Source organism: Peromyscus leucopus, chromosome 1 (genome assembly GCF_004664715.2).
Source record: "Peromyscus leucopus breed LL Stock chromosome 1, UCI_PerLeu_2.1, whole genome shotgun sequence".
Lineage (NCBI taxonomy): Eukaryota > Metazoa > Chordata > Mammalia > Rodentia > Cricetidae > Peromyscus > Peromyscus leucopus.
The window spans coordinates 57,973,187-57,992,364 of record NC_051063.1 but is presented as its reverse complement, the minus strand read 5'-3'; the positions used below and the strand labels follow the sequence as shown (position 1 = coordinate 57,992,364).

At 46.7% G+C, this 19,178-nt stretch overlaps 1 protein-coding gene across 4 annotated transcripts in view; it reads right to left on the bottom strand.

Annotated features, from left to right (window-relative positions):
- Positions 1-8,308: 8,308 nt before the first annotated feature.
- Kdm2a (lysine demethylase 2A) overlaps positions 8,309-19,178 on the bottom strand; it is an 88,253-nt gene continuing 77,383 nt past the window's right edge. For all 4 annotated transcript variants that reach the window (XM_037208367.1, XM_037208365.1, XM_028860654.2 and 1 more), the window contains 6 exons: positions 19,061-19,150; positions 16,296-17,002; positions 14,345-14,508; positions 12,947-13,105; positions 12,125-12,340; positions 8,309-10,942 (listed from right to left, as the gene is read on the bottom strand). In XM_037208367.1, the coding sequence (XP_037064262.1) occupies positions 10,761-10,942; positions 12,125-12,340; positions 12,947-13,105; positions 14,345-14,508; positions 16,296-17,002; positions 19,061-19,150 (1,518 nt within the window). In that variant the 3' untranslated portion in view covers positions 8,309-10,760. The remainder of the gene's footprint in view (positions 10,943-12,124; positions 12,341-12,946; positions 13,106-14,344; positions 14,509-16,295; positions 17,003-19,060; positions 19,151-19,178) is intronic.

Sequence of the window (19,178 nt, the reverse complement as noted above, 5' to 3'; positions counted from 1 at the left end):
CTCCCAAGCCCTGCCCTGACTCTGTGAGCACAGCCCCACCCTGCCCTGGGTTTTCTGGAACAGCTCCTGTTTAAAAAAAAAAAAAAAAATCGCCTGAAGAACTTGTCAGACCAGAGTCTGAGTGTGGGTTTGGAAATGTCAGCCTTCCCCTCACTACCTGGAAACCCAAATGGGCCATCCCACCCACCAAGCCCCACCCACTGCCCTAGCCAGACCTCCTTCCTGGAGGGGGTCTCCAGATGGGCCATCCCACCCACCAACCCCCACCCACTGCCCTAGCCAGACATCCTTCCTGGAGGGGGTCTCCAGGGCAACCCTCAGGGATTCCTGAGATCTGAGAAAGCAGTTTTAGGAAGCCCCAGGACCCTGAGGACTATGTAAGGAGGCCCGGCCTGGTGAGGCTGGTCTTTGAGATGGTGCTGCCCTCTGGTGGTGTTGGGAAGGTGGATTATCGACTTGACCTTTCAGGCCTGTTTCAATCATTTCCTTCTTCCTACAAACCTTTGTCTGGCATCCAGGGTGTGCTGGACTGAGCCAGGATGCTGGCAGTGCAGAGGGCAGAGGGACATCATTTCTGCTCATCTAGACACAGCGCTGCTTAGATCACCACTGGGTGATCATAAGTGTTGAAAACTCAATCAGCCCACACTGTCCTGCTCCCACATCCCCATGAAGCCTCCATTTCCAAAACCTCATTGAGTCTCCTTCAATTCCTTTCTTCCTTTACCTATCCCTGATCCCCATATACACACCAGCCATCGTCCATGTGACTGGCCTTTTTTCGGGCTCCCTGTGTCTCCATTGCGGCACCACTGGCTGAATCAGACTGTTCTAGGGCCTAGGAAAATGCCCGCCCCCTTCCAGTGGCCTGGAGACCTAACAGCCCTGACCTCTGCATCTCTCAACTTGGCACTCTCCACCCCTCCAGTCTCTAGCCTCTCTGCCCCTTAAACAAATCTGTTATATTGTCCACCCCACCCCTCCCAGCCTAGGCTGGACTGGCCGCTGCTCCTCGCACACAGCGGGCTCTTGCTCAGCCTGCTGTTTCCTGGGCTGAGATGTTGATGCTCAAAGGGCAGAGGACTCGGGCATACTGCTCCTGTGCTTCGTCCCTCAGGGCCAGCATGCAATTCAGACTGGCCTTGAACTTGTGGCCATCTTCCTGGTTCTGCTTCCCCAGAGATGGGAACCAACTACTACCTCCTCCCCTAGTGCAGGGGATAGAATTTAGGACCTTTCGGGGCTGGAGAGATGGCTCAGCGGTTAAGAGCACTGGCTGCTTTTCCAGAGGTCCTGAGTTCAATTCCCAGCAAACACATGGTGGTTCACAACCATCTGTAATGAGATCTGATGCCCTCTTCTGGTGTGCAGGCATACATGCAGGCAGAACACTGTATACATAATAAATAAATAAATTAAAAAAAAAAAAAAAGAATTTAGGACCTTTCAGGGCTGGCTCAGTGGTTAAGAGCACTGGCTGCTGTCTTCTAGAGGACACGAGTTCGATTCCTAGTACCCACATGGCAGTTGATGACAACTTCCTGTAACTCTAGTTCCAGGGAATCCAGTGCCCTCTTCTGACCTCCTCAGGAGCCAGGCACTCACACAGTACACATACATAATGTATCAAGACAAATATTCTCTCTCTCTCTCTCTCTCTCTCTCTCTCTCTCTCTGTGTGTGTGTGTGTGTGTGTGTGTGTGTGTGTGTGTATTTTTTTTAAGAGGGCCTCACTATGTTGCTTCACTGTCTGGCCTGGAACTTACTATGTAGCAGACTAGCCTCATATAGCCTCCTTCTTCTGCCTCCCAAGTAGTACTTGGATAAAAGCCATGCTACCATTGGTGGTGTGCTGGCTGGTCTTATGTTAACTTGACACACATACTAGAGTTATCTGAAAGGAGAGGACCTTACCTGCCTTCATATGATCTGGCTGTGAGGGGGCTGGAGAGACGGCTAAGGGCCATCCATAATGAGATCTGCTGCCCTCTTCTGGCATGCATGCATGTGTGCAGGTGGAACATTGTCTATATAATAAACTAATTAAAAAAAAAATCTGGCCAGGCAGTAGTGGCACATGCCTTTAATCCCAGCACTCAGGAGGCAGAGGCAGGCAGATCTCTGTGAGTTCGAGGCCAGCCTGGGCTACCAAGTGAGTTCCAGGAGAGGCGCAATGCTACACAGAGAAACCCTGTCTCGAAAAACCAAAAAAAAAAAAAAAAAAAAAAAACCAAAAAAAAAACCCCAAAAAACAAAACAAAACAAAAAAAAAAAACCCTAAAGACATGTAGCCTAAAAAATCTGTTTGTTTTTAAGAAGGGGCTTACCATATACCCTTGGCTGTCTTGAAACTTGCTATATAGCCGAGCGGTGGTGGTGCACGCCTTTAATCCCAGCACTCGGGAGGCAGATGCAGATGGATCTCTGTGAGTTTGAGGCCAGCCTGGTCTACAGAGTGAGAACCAGGACAGGCACAAAAACTACACAGAGAAACCCTGTTTGGGGAGGGGGGGGACTTACTATATAGACTAAGGTGATCTTGGATGTTCATTGATTCTCCTGCCTCAGCCTCCGAAGTAACTGAGTTCCAGACATGAGTCACCATACTCTACTCTACCTCCCCCCCCCCTCCCAGGCAGGATTTCTGTGTGTAACAGCCCTAGCTGTCCTGGAACCCACTCTGTAGACCTGGCTGGCCTTGAACTCAGGGATCTGCCTGCCTTGACCTCCCGAGTGCTGGGATTAAAGGTGTGTGCCACAACCACCTGGCTACCATACTCTACTTTTTATATTGTTTTGTTGTTGTTATTGTTATCATTATTATTGTGTATGTGTGCTTGATGTGCATGTGTGTGGGTGCGTGTGCCATAACACAAGTGTGAAGGTGAGCAGACAACTTTGTGAGGTTTGTCCATTCCTGCCACATTTCCATGGGTTCCAGGGACCTAATTTAGCTCCCCAATCTGGCAGGCCCTATTTTTTTTTTTTTTTTTTTTTTTTGAGACAAAGTCAATGTATAGTTCAGGCTGGTCTCAAACTCAAGATTCTCCTGTCTCAGCTATCCAAACGCTGGGATTACAGGTCCCCGCCAACAGGACTGAGGTTCTTGGCTCCGTTGTAGATTCTCACGACTCTCTTCTGAGGAGTAGCACCCTCCCGTGGGACCTTAAAAGTCACGCAGTCCAGTCCTGTCCCGGCCCTAGCCCCAACCTGCTTGAGTTTTTGCAGAGGCCGAGACACCAGCTGCGATCTTCCGGACCTGGGCTATACCCCTAGTTTTGGTTCCGCCCAGCCCCGCCCTTCCAGATCCAACGCGCATGCGTTCCTGCACTCCAAGTCAACCTAGCTGGGTAGTGTTCGTGGCGGTTCCTTCTATGACTGGACACTTGCAACTGGCGTGTGAACGTTCGATTTACCGTCTCTTAGTCCTCTCGCTGGTATTTGCTGTGGTGTGGTGGTGCGGTGGGGGATGGATCCGAGAGCTATCTTCTACTAATTCCGTCCAGTGCTTATCCTTTCTGAGTCAGCATTGGTTAACGGAGATGGTGTGCGAAACTCTGGGGTAGGGGAGCTGACTTGGCCGCCAGTTGGAGTTTTCTGTCTCACTTGTTCTCCAGGCATCCTCTAAAGTCTTTTCTCTCATTTCTCTTCTGCCCTCCACTTCTGTTACTTTTCCTTTTCTGGATCTCTCAGGGTGTGCATTACTGTCTCCCAGCACCCTTCTGACTCATTGGAATCAGCAGCTAGAGATCTCTGCTTTCAACCTCTGGAGAGGGATAGACAGGACAGGGAGAGGCAGGTGACTGGATCAGAACCTGGACAGGGTCAGGCCTAGTGCTGTCTGGCTTTTCCATCTTGATTTGGACTCCTGTATCTGTGGCCTGGAAATATGTACGGGAGAGGTAGGGCCCTGCATCCAGTGGGTATGGAGCGTAAGTTACAGCCAGTACCCAAGCCACACTTAGCAAAGTTGGCCTGGGAGGAATTGGGACCCACCCTCCAACACCAAAGTATTACATCATTTGAAGGGCCCTATGCAAATAAAAATAAGCCTCTAGGCTAGAGAGATAGCTCATTGGTTAAGAGCATTTGCAGCACAAAACAATCATGGGCACTGATTTCAGATTCCAGTGTCTAACAAGCCAAGAGTCTTGCAAATACCTGTAATTCCAGCTCCAAGGGATCTGATGTCCTCTTCTGGCTCCAGAGCACACAGACATATACACCTTCCAGCTGAACATACACATACCCACACACTTTAATACACTCGAATGAACAGATGCATAAACACACATTTTTTCAAATAGCAGGCTCTAGGCTGGAGAGATGGCTCAGTGGTTACGTGTGTATACGACTCACAAACTGCTCTTACAGAGGACTAGCGTTGGATTTCCAGCATCCAAATTCAACAGCTCACAACCTTCCACAACTTCAGCTCCTGGAGATCCAGTGCTTTCTTCTGTCCTCTGAGGGCACTGCACTCGTGAACAAACCCACATTCATCCACACACATATTCACATAAATAAAAAGTAAAAATTGGGTTGGGGATATGGCTCAGCAATTAAGGGCACTGGTTACTCTTCCTGAAGACCTGGGTTTAATTTCTAGCCTCCACATGGTGGCTCACAGTATCTCTAACTCAGTTTCAGGGATCTGATTCTTCTTTGGCCTATACACACACACACACACACACACACACACACACACACACAATTAGAGTGATGCACGACCTTAATCTCAGTGCAGTGCCCTCAGAGGCCAGAGGCATCAGATGCCCTGGAACTGGAGTTACAGATGGCTGTGAGCTGCCTGAAGTGCATATGGGGAACTCAAACGGTTCTCTGGAAGAACAAGTAAGTACTTTTTTTTTTTTTTTTTTTTTTTTTTTTTTTCCGGGACAGGGTTTCTCTGTGTAGCTTTGCACCTTTTCTGGATCTCACTCTGTAGACCAGGCTGGCCTCAAACTCACAGAGATCCGCCTGGCTCTGCCTCCCGAGTGCTGGGATTAAAGGCGTGTGCCACCCGGCCAGAACAAGTACTTTTAACCTCCGTGCTATCTCTGGCCCTCAAATGCATACAACTATGTAATCCCACCTACTCAGGAGGCCAAGACAGGAGGATGACAAGTTCAAGGCCTAACCTGAACTAGTTAAGGCCTGAACAACTTAAGTGAGGCCATCTCAAAATCAACTTAAAAATAGGGGCTGTGGCTAGCCTAGCATGTGCAAAAACCTGAGTTTGACACCCACCTAGTACCATGTAAGTCTAAAAATGCCTACCCACTGAGATATCTTTACATGTTCCAGTCTCTGTTGTACTAACCAAGTCACTTTGGACAAATTTTCTCTTTCTTTTAAAGAAATCTTTTTGAACTTTTTTTTTTATTTCATGTGCATTGTTTTTTTTCCTGCATGTATGTCCATATGAGGGTGGATACCCTAAAACTGGAGTTACAGCTGTGAGCTGCCATGTGGGTGCTGGGAATTGACCCTGAGTCCTCTGGGAGAGCAGCCAGTGCTCTTAACCACTGAGTCATCTTCCCAGCCCATTTTCCATCTTAACTGGGACAGAGTAGGAATATCATAATGTATATAAAGTGCTTGTGGTCTTGGATGTCCATCAATCCTCCTGCCTCAGCCTCTGAAGTTACCGAGTTCCAGACATGAGTCACCATACTTTTTTCCTTCTTCAAGACATGTAGCATGAATCTTAAAAGTTCTTATTAATAAAATCAAACCCGAGGCGAGTTATTGGGGTCCATGCTGGTAGATCAGAGAGACAGAACAAGCCACAGCTATCTCACCTCGCCGGATCCTCAGCTGGTCTTGTCTCCTCAGACTGGAGGCCTCTGAGTACTCATCGGAATGGGCCTCAGCTGAATTACTGCTCAAAAGCCTGAAGCTTAACCAGGCCACAGGTTTAACCAGCCAAAAGCTTCTAGTTTCTGGTCCTCACGCCTTATGTATCTTCCTGCTTTCTACCACCACTCCCTGGGATTAAAGGCTGGCTTTCTGGGATTAAAGGCATATGTCACCATGCTTGGCTATTTCCAATGTGGCCTTGAACTCACAGAGATCCAGAGGGATTTCTATCTCTGGAATGCTAGGATTAAAGGTGAGTGCCACCATTTTCTAGCCTTTGTATCTAGTGGCTGTCTGTTCTCTGACCCCAGATAAATTTATTAGAGTACACAATATTTTGGGGAACACAATACCACCACAAAGACAGGTTTCTGTATAGCCCAGGCTGCTTCTGCTCCCGAGTGCTGGGATTAAAGGGTGGGGCAGCATGCTTAGTCACTTGTTTCTTCAACTTTGTTTTTAATGTGTATTATGTGGGTGTGTACATGGCATAGCCTGTATGTGAAGGTAAAGGACAGCATGCAGGAGTCTCTTCTACAGGGGCTCCAGGGATGGACATCAGGTCAGCTGCAGGGTGCCTCTACCCAGGGAGCCATCTCTCAAACACAAGTTTTAAGTAGAAGTAGTACCTGGGTCAATCACTGAAATGGTCTTGTTACTGAGTTGGACTAGCACAGTGGTTCTCAACCTTTCCAATGCTGTGACCCTTTAATACAGTCTTCATGCTGGTGACCCCCTAACATAACAATTGTTTTTGTTGTTACTTCATAACTGTAATCTTGCTAGTCATGAATCATAATGTAAGTCTCTGTGCTTTCGGATGGTCTTAGGTGACTCCTGTGAAGTTGTCCCAAACCCCAAAGGAATCGCAGCCCATAGGTTGAGAACCTCTGGACTAGGATGAGAACACAAAACAAAGGGTTTGATATAATGGAGGAAAACCCGACAATTCCGTCCTCTGCTAGCGCCCAAACAGCTCATCTTCAGGAAACTTTATTGTCAACTTATCCAATGTCCCATCTGTTTCTGGAGTATACAGCAGACCTAGACAGGCCTTTGCTGTCAGTTTAGGGGAACAGGATTTGTAGGTATCCAACCCTCCTAAGACAGCGATGATTTCTGGCAGCAGGCAGTGCTTGTCTAGAGGTGAGAACTAGCTCTCAACTTACTAAGCAACAGATCTGGTCACATGGTTAAGTTAGAGTGTGGGGGTAAATGCTAATCACAGCCCATCTGGAGGCTTCAGGTTGGCACTAACCTCAAGGAGGTGCCTAGTCTGTGGCGTTAGCAATGTGGAAGTTGGTCTTGGTTATTGGGGCTGAAAGATGAGAAATGTCCAAGCATTATTCCAATACTTTTGGAGATGTTGGATAACCTCAGCACATAAAATACTGATTCATCCATTAAAAAATTTGCTTTGGGTCAGGCGTTGGTGGCGCACACCTTTAATCCCAGCACTCAGGAGGCAGAGGCAGGTGGATCTCTGAGTTTGAGGCCAGCCCGGTCTACAGAGCGAGTTCCAGGACAGCCAGGGAGGTTGAGAAATCCTCAACCCCCCCACACCCACAAAAAGTTTGCTTTTGGCTGGAGAGAGGGCTCAGTGAGTAAAGGCACATGCCACAAAGCCTGACAACCTGAGTTAGAGCCCTGGAACCCACATGGTGACAAGAACAGACTCCTCCAAGCTGTCCTCTGACCTCCACACGCATGCCATGATATATGTACATGTCTGCAATCATACATAAAAAGTTCCAGTTTTCCTTGATGAATGAAGCAAGTGCTGCCTTTTGACATTAAGAAAGCTACTGAGTCCCCTGACCTTACCAGTGTCACAGTGGTTTCTGCCCAGAGTGGTGGGCCAGCAGTCCCTGGTCTTGGCGGAACACATCTTTCTGACCTTCTGACTTATCCTTTCAGACATACACATACACCAAAGGAGAAAAGGGTTAGTTTTTGTTTTTAAAGTCTTTTTATTTAAAAACAAAAACAAAAAAGAAAACCAAATCAAAATATTTCCCATTGGAGGCTATTTCTTTCTTTTTTTGTCTTTTAAAAATTTTATTACACAAATATCTCCCATTCCCAAGTGTCAGAAGAAAGACATCTTTGCTCTTTCTAAAACCAAGTGGGGAACTTTTAGAAAACAAAGTCCAACTAGCTTCCTTCCTTCCCTGACCCAAAATAATGCCAATGTGTCAGCTGGCAGCCTAAGACTCATTCCCTTAATGCTTACATTTAATTTAAAAATCTTAGCACAACATTGGAGATTGACTCTAAATAAGCAACAGAAAAATATATATTTACAATATTTCCCCCCAAAAAACAAACCCTTTAAACATAGTGACTTTAGGAGTTTTATTTATTGAGCAGTTATTTTTTTAATCACCAAGTGATTTTATATTATATATATATAATTATATATATATATATAATTTTCTTCCTTTCCTTTGTGGTTTTTTGCCCCAGTATGTGGAAAGATGAAGGCAGAGGTCTGATCCTACAGTCTGAGGAGGCCAGGCTCTGGCAAGACCACAGCTAAGAGTAGATGCAGGACTATGAACTCACATGTTCTTTGCCCCCAGAGACACTTCTCTCCTTTGCAAGGACCAACCCTCACCTCTAAAAACCATTCTCCCTCACAGTCCTAAGGAAAAGAAAGACCCAGCAAGGGCATCAATCCATCTGCCGCCATCCTGAGCTCCCTTTTCAGCTGACGAATCTGTGTGGTAAAACATTGGCTTTTTCCAAATCCCAGACAAGCCGCCAGCTTAGAAATTTCTGTGGATGAACTGTCCCAAAGGTCAGAGGCACTCTCCCGGCACAATCCCTGCTCTGAAGGGGTCTCTCCACCTCCCCTTTTATAAAAAGACGACAAACAAAACTTAGTAATTTTAGTATTTTCCACAGGAGCAACCAAAAAGAAGAAGAAAAAAAAAAAGGCAGGAAGCTTCTAATTATAGGTCATTAATAATATTAATAAGGTTTTTGCTCAACACCCAGGGTTCTTTACAGAAGTTCCCCTAACTGAGGCACTCTGGAATAAGTCACTGGCATTTCCTCAACATTTCAGCCCCAGAATTCTGGGTCCTGAAGACCAATGGAATGGCAGAGGGTCATGGGAGCAGACTGCTGTTTTTTTAGGTGCAGCCAAGAGAATCAGCAGATTGGAAGAAACAATGCCACCCCTTGCCACAACCCAGTTTTCCTGGAAAAAGTCTGGTTAATGCCAGGGTCAAAGCTGGGCTAGGTGGCAAAGAGGGGACGCTTCTGCCTCTATTGCTTTGGCAGTGGCAAGGGTGCAGTTAGCATCTCTCCTTGGGCTGTTCACACTTCAGACTCATGGTGCCCGGGTTCTGTCCCCTCCTGATGGAGTTTAGGAAAGCCTGAGGCTGGGTCACAGGAAATGGGGTGGGAAGTGGGAAGGGGTACAGCTGGGGAAGAGAAGGCGGGGCAAGGCTGTGCTATCAATCTCCTACAGATGGGGAGCAGAGTGCAAATTTGCATGTATCACTGACAAACTCTGGCCACAGGCCTCTGCTGAGCATCTCCTCACACTCTAAATATTGACCCAGAATAATTCCGACCATTTTTTCTTTCTTTCTTTTAAAGTGCAAAAAGCTCTCTGCTGCCCTAGAGAGAGGATCTTTGGACAGGCCGTTCAATGCAAAGTAAAAGGGGGCAGCTGATGGGGCTTGAAGAAGGGTGGTGGAGCAGGAGGCATCATGCTCCCCTCCTTCCCTGCACACAAGTGCAGCACACTCAGCCAGACACACAGAGGCACATGCACACACACTTCCAAGGCTGCAGGCAGAGGGCAGGTGACTGGCTTCCAATCAGGACTCCCCTTAAAAGGCACCAGGTCAGTGAGCTGCTAGGCTATACACAGGCCTGGGCTCAGAGGGCTACGCTAAACCAGAGGCCTAGAGGAGCCTGGCCTGGAGGCAGGTGGGGACTCAACCAGTCCTCTGTTCCCCCAACCTGAGGAAACAGGCTGCTCCTTCGGAGGACACGCATTCTAGGAAAGCCCTGTTCAGGCAGGAAAGAACACATGGAAAGGGCAGTTGGTGGGAGGCATTGGGGTGGGGAAGGGAGATGATGCCTGTCTTAGAATATGCCTGAGTGGCAATGAAATGGAGCATCTCTGGGGGTACAGTTCCAGCTCCTTGGAAGAGCTTTTAATAACCCCAGTAAGTGCAACAAACAACTCAGAGACTAGTGGAGAGGTTTAGGGGGGGATGGTAGAATGGGGACTGTATTATGTGAATGAGCGTGAGTGTTGGACAGCATCAAGCCCAGGGGAAAGAAAAAGGGCTAGCACAGACATGGAGCAAAGCTTCAGACATCTCACAGCACCATTGAGACCTGCCAGGCCTGGTATTCCTAGGGCTGTTGGCCCCTCCTGCAGAAGCCGGGAGAGTATAACGGAGGAGAGACACGCAACGGACACCATGAGAACCTGGCCAGGAAGGCAAGGCCACCTTCCTCCCTGGAGTTTGCTCAGACCTTCCTCCCTGGAGTTTGCTCAGAACCAGGCACTGCTGGGGGACCATGGATGAGAAGGAAGGGCTCTTGGCCCAGTGCAGGTGAAAGATGCACAAATTCCCCAAAACTGCGAGCCCAGCTTCCCAGCTGGCAGATGAGCAAGCAAGCAGGCACCGGGACAGCACAGCCTGTGCTTTCTCCTTGATCGACCTCTCCTCTCTTTTCCTTGGGAGGGAGAGGAGTAGGCAAGTGACCTTGGTGTCCACCATCCTCTCTGCTCCATCTGTGGGAGAAGGGCTCAGAGAAGAGAGCAGAGAAGGGAGTGTCATTGGCCTCAGAGCCTGCAGCAGGGAGAGACTCTCCTTGGTGGGAAGGCAGGGGAAGATTTTTCCTGTTCAGTCCGGGCTGAGCATGTCTTAGCTAATCTTCTGTATCAGTTTCTCATCAGACAGGCAGTAGAGGCTGTTGATGGACAAGTCTGAGATGAAGTGCTCACAGGCTTTTCTAGTGATCTGTTTGCATCCTCGAAGGTCAATCAAGGTGACATTAGCAATTCGCCTTAGGAAGAACAGGGTCTGGTCTGTCAATTTATTGCAACCTGTGGGCAACATGGCCAAGAGAACAAAGAACATAAACACGCAGCCACAGATGCCCACCTTTGCCTTCAGTTCTATCCTTCTCCAAAATGCTAAATCAAAGCCCATTTTTGTCACACGCTGAGAGACCAGAGGTGCCATATGTACTGTGGCTCTCACTGCCTTCCTCCAAGTACCATGTACAATTCAGCAGCCCGAGGGCCATTGGCAGTCTACAGAAGATGGCAGTCATACATGCAAGCACTTAAGTTTATACCCTGCCTCCTAGATCTTTTTGGTAAAAGAGGAATAGAAATCTCTTGTTCTACTGCAGATGTAAACTTTTTGTTTTTGTCGAGACAGTCTCTCTATGCAGCTCTGGTTGGCCTTGAACTTACAGAGATCTGCCCCCTAAGTGCTCGGATTTAAAAAGGGGTGTGCTGGGGCTGGAGAGATGGCTCAGAGGTTAGGAGCACTGACTGCCCTTCCAGAGGTCCTGAGTTCAATTCCCAGCAACCATATGGTGGCTCACAACCATCTGTGATGAGATCTGGTGCCCTCTTCTGTATACATAATAAATAAATAAATCTTTAAAAAAAAAAGGGGAGGGGGTGTGCCGCCACAACTGGCCAGGCATGTATTTTTGTTTTTTTATTTGTTTTTTGTTTGGAGACAAGGTTTCTCTGTGTAGCCCTGGCTGTCCTGAAGTTCACTCTTTAGACCAGGATGACTTCAAACTCAAGAGATCTGCCTGCCTTTGCCTCCCTTTGCCTCCCAAGTGCTGGGATTAAAGGCATGTGCTATCACGACCTGGCCCATCTGTACATTTTCAAAATTATTCATTTTTTGAGACATGGTCTCACTATGCACACCTTGATGACCTCAAACTCAAGATATCCATCTTCCTCTGCTTCAAAAACACTGGGATTAGATTAAAGGTGTGTGCCACCATGCCTAGCCGTGAATTTTCAAAAAGGATTTATTTTTGTGTGTATGCCAATGTGTGTGTAGGTGCTCAAAGGCTAGAAGATGTCAGATCCCCAGGAGCTAGAGTTACAAGTGGCTGTGAGCTACCAGACTTGGGGGGTGGGGACCACTGAACCAGCTCTCTATCCCCATGCCGATGTGAATCAATAAATAAGCATGGTTTAGTTCAGAAAGCATGGATATCACCTAATATCCCAAGCATAAAGACCGAAGCATACCTGCCATATTGAGCTCTGTGAGGGAGTATCGAGTGGAAGACCCGACAGCAGTGAGTAGGTTGGAGGACTGATCTGTAAGGTGGCTGCAGTGACTGAGGTCGAGTCGAGACAATAGGGGCATATGGCGAATGATGAGTCGGAGAGTGGCATCTGTGATGTCAAGGCCTGCCAGCCGGAAGTCAGTCATGTTCCGGAGCTTGCTTCGATTGTCCTGACCTGCACAGGCAAGAAAAGAACTTACGCCAGGTGGTAGTGGCACATGCCTTTAATCCTAGCACTCGGGAGGCAGAGACAGGTGGATCTCAGTGAGTTCAAGGCCAGCCTGGTTTACATAGTGAATTCCAGGACAGCTAGGCTACATAGTGAAACCCTGTCTTGAAAAGAAAAAAAAAAAAAAAAAAAAAAAAAAAAAAAAAGCTTAGATCAAAACTTTAAATTCTCTACCAAAGCCCCAAGGTGGCAGCAGCTATGTGCTTGCTAGGACGCACTTGGCCCTTCCCATAGGGAGTGCTCATTGTCAGATTGTATGTCCCACTTCCAAGGTGATGTGTGGAGTGAGTCTTCCAAAACTTCTCACAATCCAGTGTGCAAAGAGCCTTTAGAGTCCTGTTCTGACCCAGAAGCCTTCTGAGGTTTATGCTCTCTGGGCCCAAACTAATAGAATGGATTGCCTCCTGTTTGTGGGAGTTATCTGCTTGTACTTTAGCCTTGTACTCTTCTATTCTTCCACAGTTTAATTCTGAGACCTTAGTTTCAAGGTCCATCCAAAAAGAAAGCTACCTCAAAGACAGACACATATAGGCAGGCAGGCCCAGATCATACCTGGTTTATCTGTGGGTGGAGTCAGCAAGTCCCGAATTTGAGGGTCTTTAATTCCTACTGCCCACCGAAGATCAAGTGTCCTGAGAAGGGGGCAGCTGGAGGTGCTGAGGGCAGAGACTGCAGACCAGGAACAGCCTGCTAGGAGGAGGTCTTTTAGTCCTGCAACAAATGAAAACAGACATACAATATTCTCTGCACATACAGAATTCAAAGCTTCTGTTACCAGCTGTTCTGGGCAAATGAAATGAATCTCCAGTCTAGTGAGAGAAGGATTATGTTCTAATCTAGTACCCAAGTCCAAAGATTTGTCATGGTGTCTATGCCTCCAAGTTATAGCTTTTACTTTGGTGTTAAAATCAACTGCTGGAAAACTGGGTGGTGACGGTGCACACTTTAATCCCAGCAGAGGCAGTCAGATCTCTCAGTTCAAGGCCAGTCTGGTCTACAGATTGAGTTCCAGAACAACCAAAGCTAAACAGAGAAACCCTCCCTGTCTTGAAAGAAAAAGCCCTAAAACAAAACAAAACAACTAATTGCTAGAGCTGAGCGTGGTAGCACATGCCTTTAATCCCATCACTTAGAAGGCATAGGCAGGCTGATCTCTGTGAGCTCTGCATAGTTTAAGGGCACCAAGTGAGAGCATCTCAAAATAAAACAAACAAAAAAACCAATTGCTGGGGTGGGATTAGGGAGATGGCTAAGCAGTTAAATGTACTTACCAATGTACTTACTTACTTATGTACTTACTTAACAAGACCAGAATTAATATCCCCAGAAACCACATAAATGCCAGATGGAAATGGCAGCCTGCTAGTAATTACAGCATTGAAGAGATAGGATTTCCACAAACTGAGTATCAAGACTAGCTATATCTTATGCAAGCTCCAGGGTGTGACTGACAGACCCTACCTCAATGTATGAAGTCAAAGAGTGATTCGAGGTTCTTGGTATCAACTTCTAATGCATATGTACACACGAATGTACACTCACCGACATTCATACACATAAAAAAAAAATAAAGACCCAACTGTTTTAGTTCCTACTGGAGCAACAGATGCGGTGTGGCTTCTGTTCTTCTGGGACCTCAAAATGCTGAAGGGTTAATAGGGGGCTGATGGAGGCAAAATCTGACTCAAATTTCCTCTTCTATGCTCAGGAAATGTGCAGAGCTGGCAGCAGCAACCCAATCATTCTCTGCATCTAGTGCAGTCACCAATCTAGCAATGCCTTGGAGACTGGCAGTCACAGTGGCCCTGGATATCTCATTATTTGGAAAGATAGCCACGGTACAAGACTAGTGCCTTAAACCACACTGCATCAGTTCTAAGCAGTGCTGACCATAGTCTAATGTTCCCTGACGGTCCTCTAGGACAGTAGCAGGTCTGGCTGTTCACCTACCTGGCAGCCTATTGACCAGCCACGTCAGCTGCTTTTTGGAGATGTTAGTCCAACTAAGGTCGAGGCTTACTGGCTGCCGCTTGATGATCCCACTGAGCGCTTGGGGTACGATGGCCTTACACCTACTCAAGTCAATTTTTGTCCAAAGTCGTTTATCACAGCACCTGTAAGAGGGAAGAGAATTTAACTAACTTGATATTCCTGTCAAAGGCACTCTGCTAGAAGGCTTCTGGTAAAGGCAGAATACCTGAAGACCATTTCTCTAACTTCTCCTATAGAAAACCAAGGATCACTGTCATTTTGTGTCTCAGAGTTAGGAAAATACTGTGGTATTCTTTACAACAACTAGACATTTTTCAAATCTAGGTTAATCAGGGCATGGTTTTGCCAGTCCACACAACAGTATGCTTATTTTCCCTTCCTTTGCACTAAAACAGTATGGCTTCTGTTGAAAGGTGTACAGGAACATTTAAACAATTAAAAAAATACTTCAATTCTTAACTTGGTGACAAGATAATAAATAAGTTTCCATAGTTTTTGTAATTTTTAAATCCCTTGATTTCTTACTGCCTAGAATTCCTTGGCTTGCTCCTTTCCCTTGTCACTTGCAGCTGAGGAAGATGAAGGATGCTACTGAGTACCACAACACATCTTGCCTTGAGCCTATTACTGTCTCGGGCCAAACAAGGCTCTCTATTAGTCTAGACAGCCCCCTTCCACACTCAGGCATATGCTTCCCTGCTAGCTTGACAACTTCTAGCCAGACCAGTCCAAAATTGAAAGGCAGAGGCCTTTCTACTGCAGTCTACGGATAGCAGCACACCACGCAGCCTTCTATTGAATGTTATAGTCCTTGCCTCTGAGCTCAGCCTGTGTGGCAGGGCACAAGGAGATAGTATGTAACAGGAGCCTTGTGTGCCTTGGCCTGAAAAACCAAGGAGTAGAGCCTGACAGGCCCACTTACTTGACAAAAAGAAATTAAGAGAATTTGAGCAGATCACACATTAATTCTAACTCAAGAAATAGCTTTGTATTGGCAAAGTTATTAGACTGACAAAATCTCATTTATGGCACACCAAATGTCAATGGCAGGTGTTCTAAATAAACAAATACACAACATGCAGCGTACACTGCTAGACCCATCCCGGAGGCTCTGATTCAGCAGGCTTGGGGATCCGCTTTCCTTTCTTCCCCACACCCTCTTTTTGTACTACTGTACTCCAAAAATTTCCCAATATACTGCTGGTCAGAACACCAAATTTTGGGAACAGTAATAGAATGTGACCAAAATAAAAATTATACACCCTTATGGTAAACCTCACAATGCCCCACAGCAATTTCTTCAATCATTAGCTCTAGGGATTGTCCCCACTAAGTCTGTCCAACTGGAGGAGACATGGTCCATTAGGAAGGGTAATTAAGTCTCAGCTTCAGAACTGGGCTGTTGGTTGAAAAAAATGAATGATTCAGGTTTGGGGGATAATTCAAACTGGAAGCAGAACATAGACGATGAGACAAGAGAGTACTAGAACCGGAAGATTTGGAGCACCTTCAAATTCATTTTGGAGAGTCTGCCCATTCCTCCTGGTGCAATCCTGTCATGAACACTGGACCACTACGTAGCTTGTCATACTCTCAAGCAGCACATGGTAAGTTAGGGGAGAGAAGAGAGGCTTACAACCTCTGAAACCCTACATTTCAGAATCATACAAATGCATCCCTTAAATCCCTTTGCCTTTCCCCAGCAAAGAGAGAGGGAAAAAGAGCAGGGAGAGGAGACAAAGGGTCAAATCCTTTGGACTACATCTTCAACAGCACCCACAGACTAGGTCCCTTTACTCTTTAAAAGACCTGACATGCTTACAGATATCAAGGTGCATGCAGCTCTCATACAGAAGACCTGCCACCTATACCCCTGCCCTTATTCCTGACCCCCTGTGTCCCTGCTCACCATTTATACCACGTCTTGCACACTCGCATACATTCACAAAGTTCTCTGCGGCTGAGGTAGCGGAAGACAGACATCCAGACCTCCCGCTGCATCCAGCTCTCGTCTCCATCCTGAGCCCAACTGCCCCGGCCATTCAGCCTGGCCGCACCCCCCTCCTCTGCACTGTCATCTTCCTCCTCCTCCTCTTCCTCCTCCTCTCCTCCCAGCCCCTCCTCATCCCCACGCTGGGGGTTTCGGGCTGGGCAGTGCTGCATCAGTACACGGGGGTTAGGGCGAAGGTTGGCAGAGGAAGCTGTGATGGCCTGCAGCTTGGGCACAATGGAAGTCCCGTGGAGCTCTTTGGTGGGCCTCTGTAGCGTGACAGTGAGGTACGATCCCCGGATCTTGGCTTTCTCAACTTCAGACAGCTCCTTTTTGCCGCTGGGATTGTTCTCCTTTTCCCGTACCATGGTGCGCTCTGTGGCTTGCAGCCGCAGCAACTGCCGCCGTTTGAAGCGCTCATCCCGGCTGGCACTGTGGTGGTCACTGGGGCCAGCCCCAGGGGATGACCGAGTCACCATACCCCGGGGAGAAACCGGGTCGTGGATGAGCTGCAGCATGGAAGTAGGTGAGTGAGGCGGGGGTGTGAGGGGCTCCTCGCAGCTCCTTAGGGGCCGTAGGACTTTGGCTTGCACAGCTTCTTCATCACTCTCTTCTATTTTCCGCTTCTGCAAAATGCCCAGAAAAGAAACAGTAGTGCTTCCCTTTTTCTAAACCTTCTAAAGTAACAAGGGAAACCTGAGAGAAGCCAGGTCACTGCTGCTTAAGGGGGTCATTTTCTCAGAGCCTTGTGATCCAGACTGCCAAGATCAGCAACTGAACTCACACCCAGGCCATAGAATGCTGATTTTAGAACACAAAATCCTTATATTGTCACTTGGGAAACCGGTCTGTGAGAAAAGGTTTGTGTCAAGTATAGAAAAATAAAATCTAGAACATAAGGCTTCTTGATTCTGCACCCTACCTTATTCATTGCACCTCAATTTTTTGAGTATGTCTTTGGGTAAAAATACTATTTTAGCATATACAACTTAACTCTTCATATAACTTATATTTATAAAGTCTCTAATTTAGCTCTTTCACAATCAAGTGATGTATCCATGTTGATGAAAGAAAAGCAGTTCATCTAACCATGGACAAAGAAGCAGGGGAGAGAGTACCAGACTTCATTGCCTCTCAGCTGTCAACTCTACAGTATCTCAATTCAGCTCTCCAGGAGGAAACCTGCCACTTCAGAGATCTGCTTATGATTATGGTGAAGAATCTCACGACTCCTAGGCCTCATACTGTAGTACCTATGCTTTCCACATGCCTGTCCTTTCCTGAGACCACTTCGGCTATGCTGTGACAAAATTCAGTCAATATATGCCACTAAATACACTATTAATAAATCAGATTTCCCATAAGGAGACATTCTATCACCAGCAACAGTCCTGGTGTGTTTTCTTTTGCTCTTTACATTCTTGGTCACTATGGAGGAAATGACCATCTTTGTTCTGGAGCTAGTTTTCATAGCATATTAAAATACAATAGAAACAGCATTTGCCATCCTCATCTGCACCAATGCAGACAAATTCAAAAGCTACTAGTTCAAGAACATGGAACGAGAACTTTGGGAGTAGTCAACCCCACAAACTATCATTCTCAAAAATATTTCAACTAGGCCAGGTGGTGGTAGCGCACACCTTTAATCCCAGCACCCAGGAGGCAGAGCCAGGCGGATCTTTGTGAGTTTGAGGCCAACCTGGTCTACAGCCTGGTCTACAGGACAGACACCAAAACAACACAGAGAAACCCTGTCTCAAACAAACAAAAAACAAACAAAAAAATTAACCAGCCTGGCACGGTGCACACACCTTTAATCTCTGCACTGGGGAGGCAGAAGCAGTTGGATTTCTGTGAGTTCAAAACCAGTCTGATCTACATAGTGAAACCTTGTCTCAAAATACCAAAACAACAACAAAAACAAACAACACTAAAATTTCAACTGCCCCAGAGCGCAAGTGGAAGAAAAAAAAAAAAAAAAGTCAAGCAATTTCCTTCATGCTTCTTCCTCATGCCTGTTTAGGGTTCTTGAAGAACTGACAGAAGGCAGCCATCTCCTGCTGTGTCCTCAGCAGGTCCAGCCTTGCCAGCATGAATAATCATAGTAGTCCTTTTGGCCCTCTGATGTTACTGGTGACCATTAGGGCAACAACCTTAGCTGTCCTGGACTAAGGTCATGAAGCTGGTCCCCATTCTTTCTAGTGGAGTGGCTTTGGAATTGCTTCTGAACTGCCCATTTGGGTGCATGGGGCAGGTAAGGACAAAGAGGTAAAGATGAGAAAAAAAATGTAAACCTGCTTAACCGGAAACTCTAGTGTATAAATCCAGTATGCAACAGCACCACAGGCCAAGCCTGCCTCCCTCAGGACAAAGTTGAATACCTAGTTCTTCCACTCAATAGCCCAGGAATGAATGGTTCCTGCCTTTCTAGTACCCTACAGAATAAAAAGGACATCAGGAAGCCCAAGTGAACCATATAGTATTCAAGTAGTAAAAAAAAGTAAAAACAAAAAAACAAACAACCCCCCCAAACCAAACCCAAACAAGAACCCCCCCAAAAAACAAACAAACAAACAAAACAAAAAAAAAACCCTACAAACAAACTGGGGGGGGGGATCTCGGGTTAGAGGAAGCCAGTGGATACTATTGTAAAGTCCAGTGCACAGCAACATTTCCTTTACCTGGGCTTTCTCCGAGCTGTCTTCCTGGTAACACTTTGGACACTCCCAGCAATTTGGCAATTCCTCGTTAAGTAACCCCTCTCCATCCATCTACAGGCAGATAGGGATATTAAAAAAA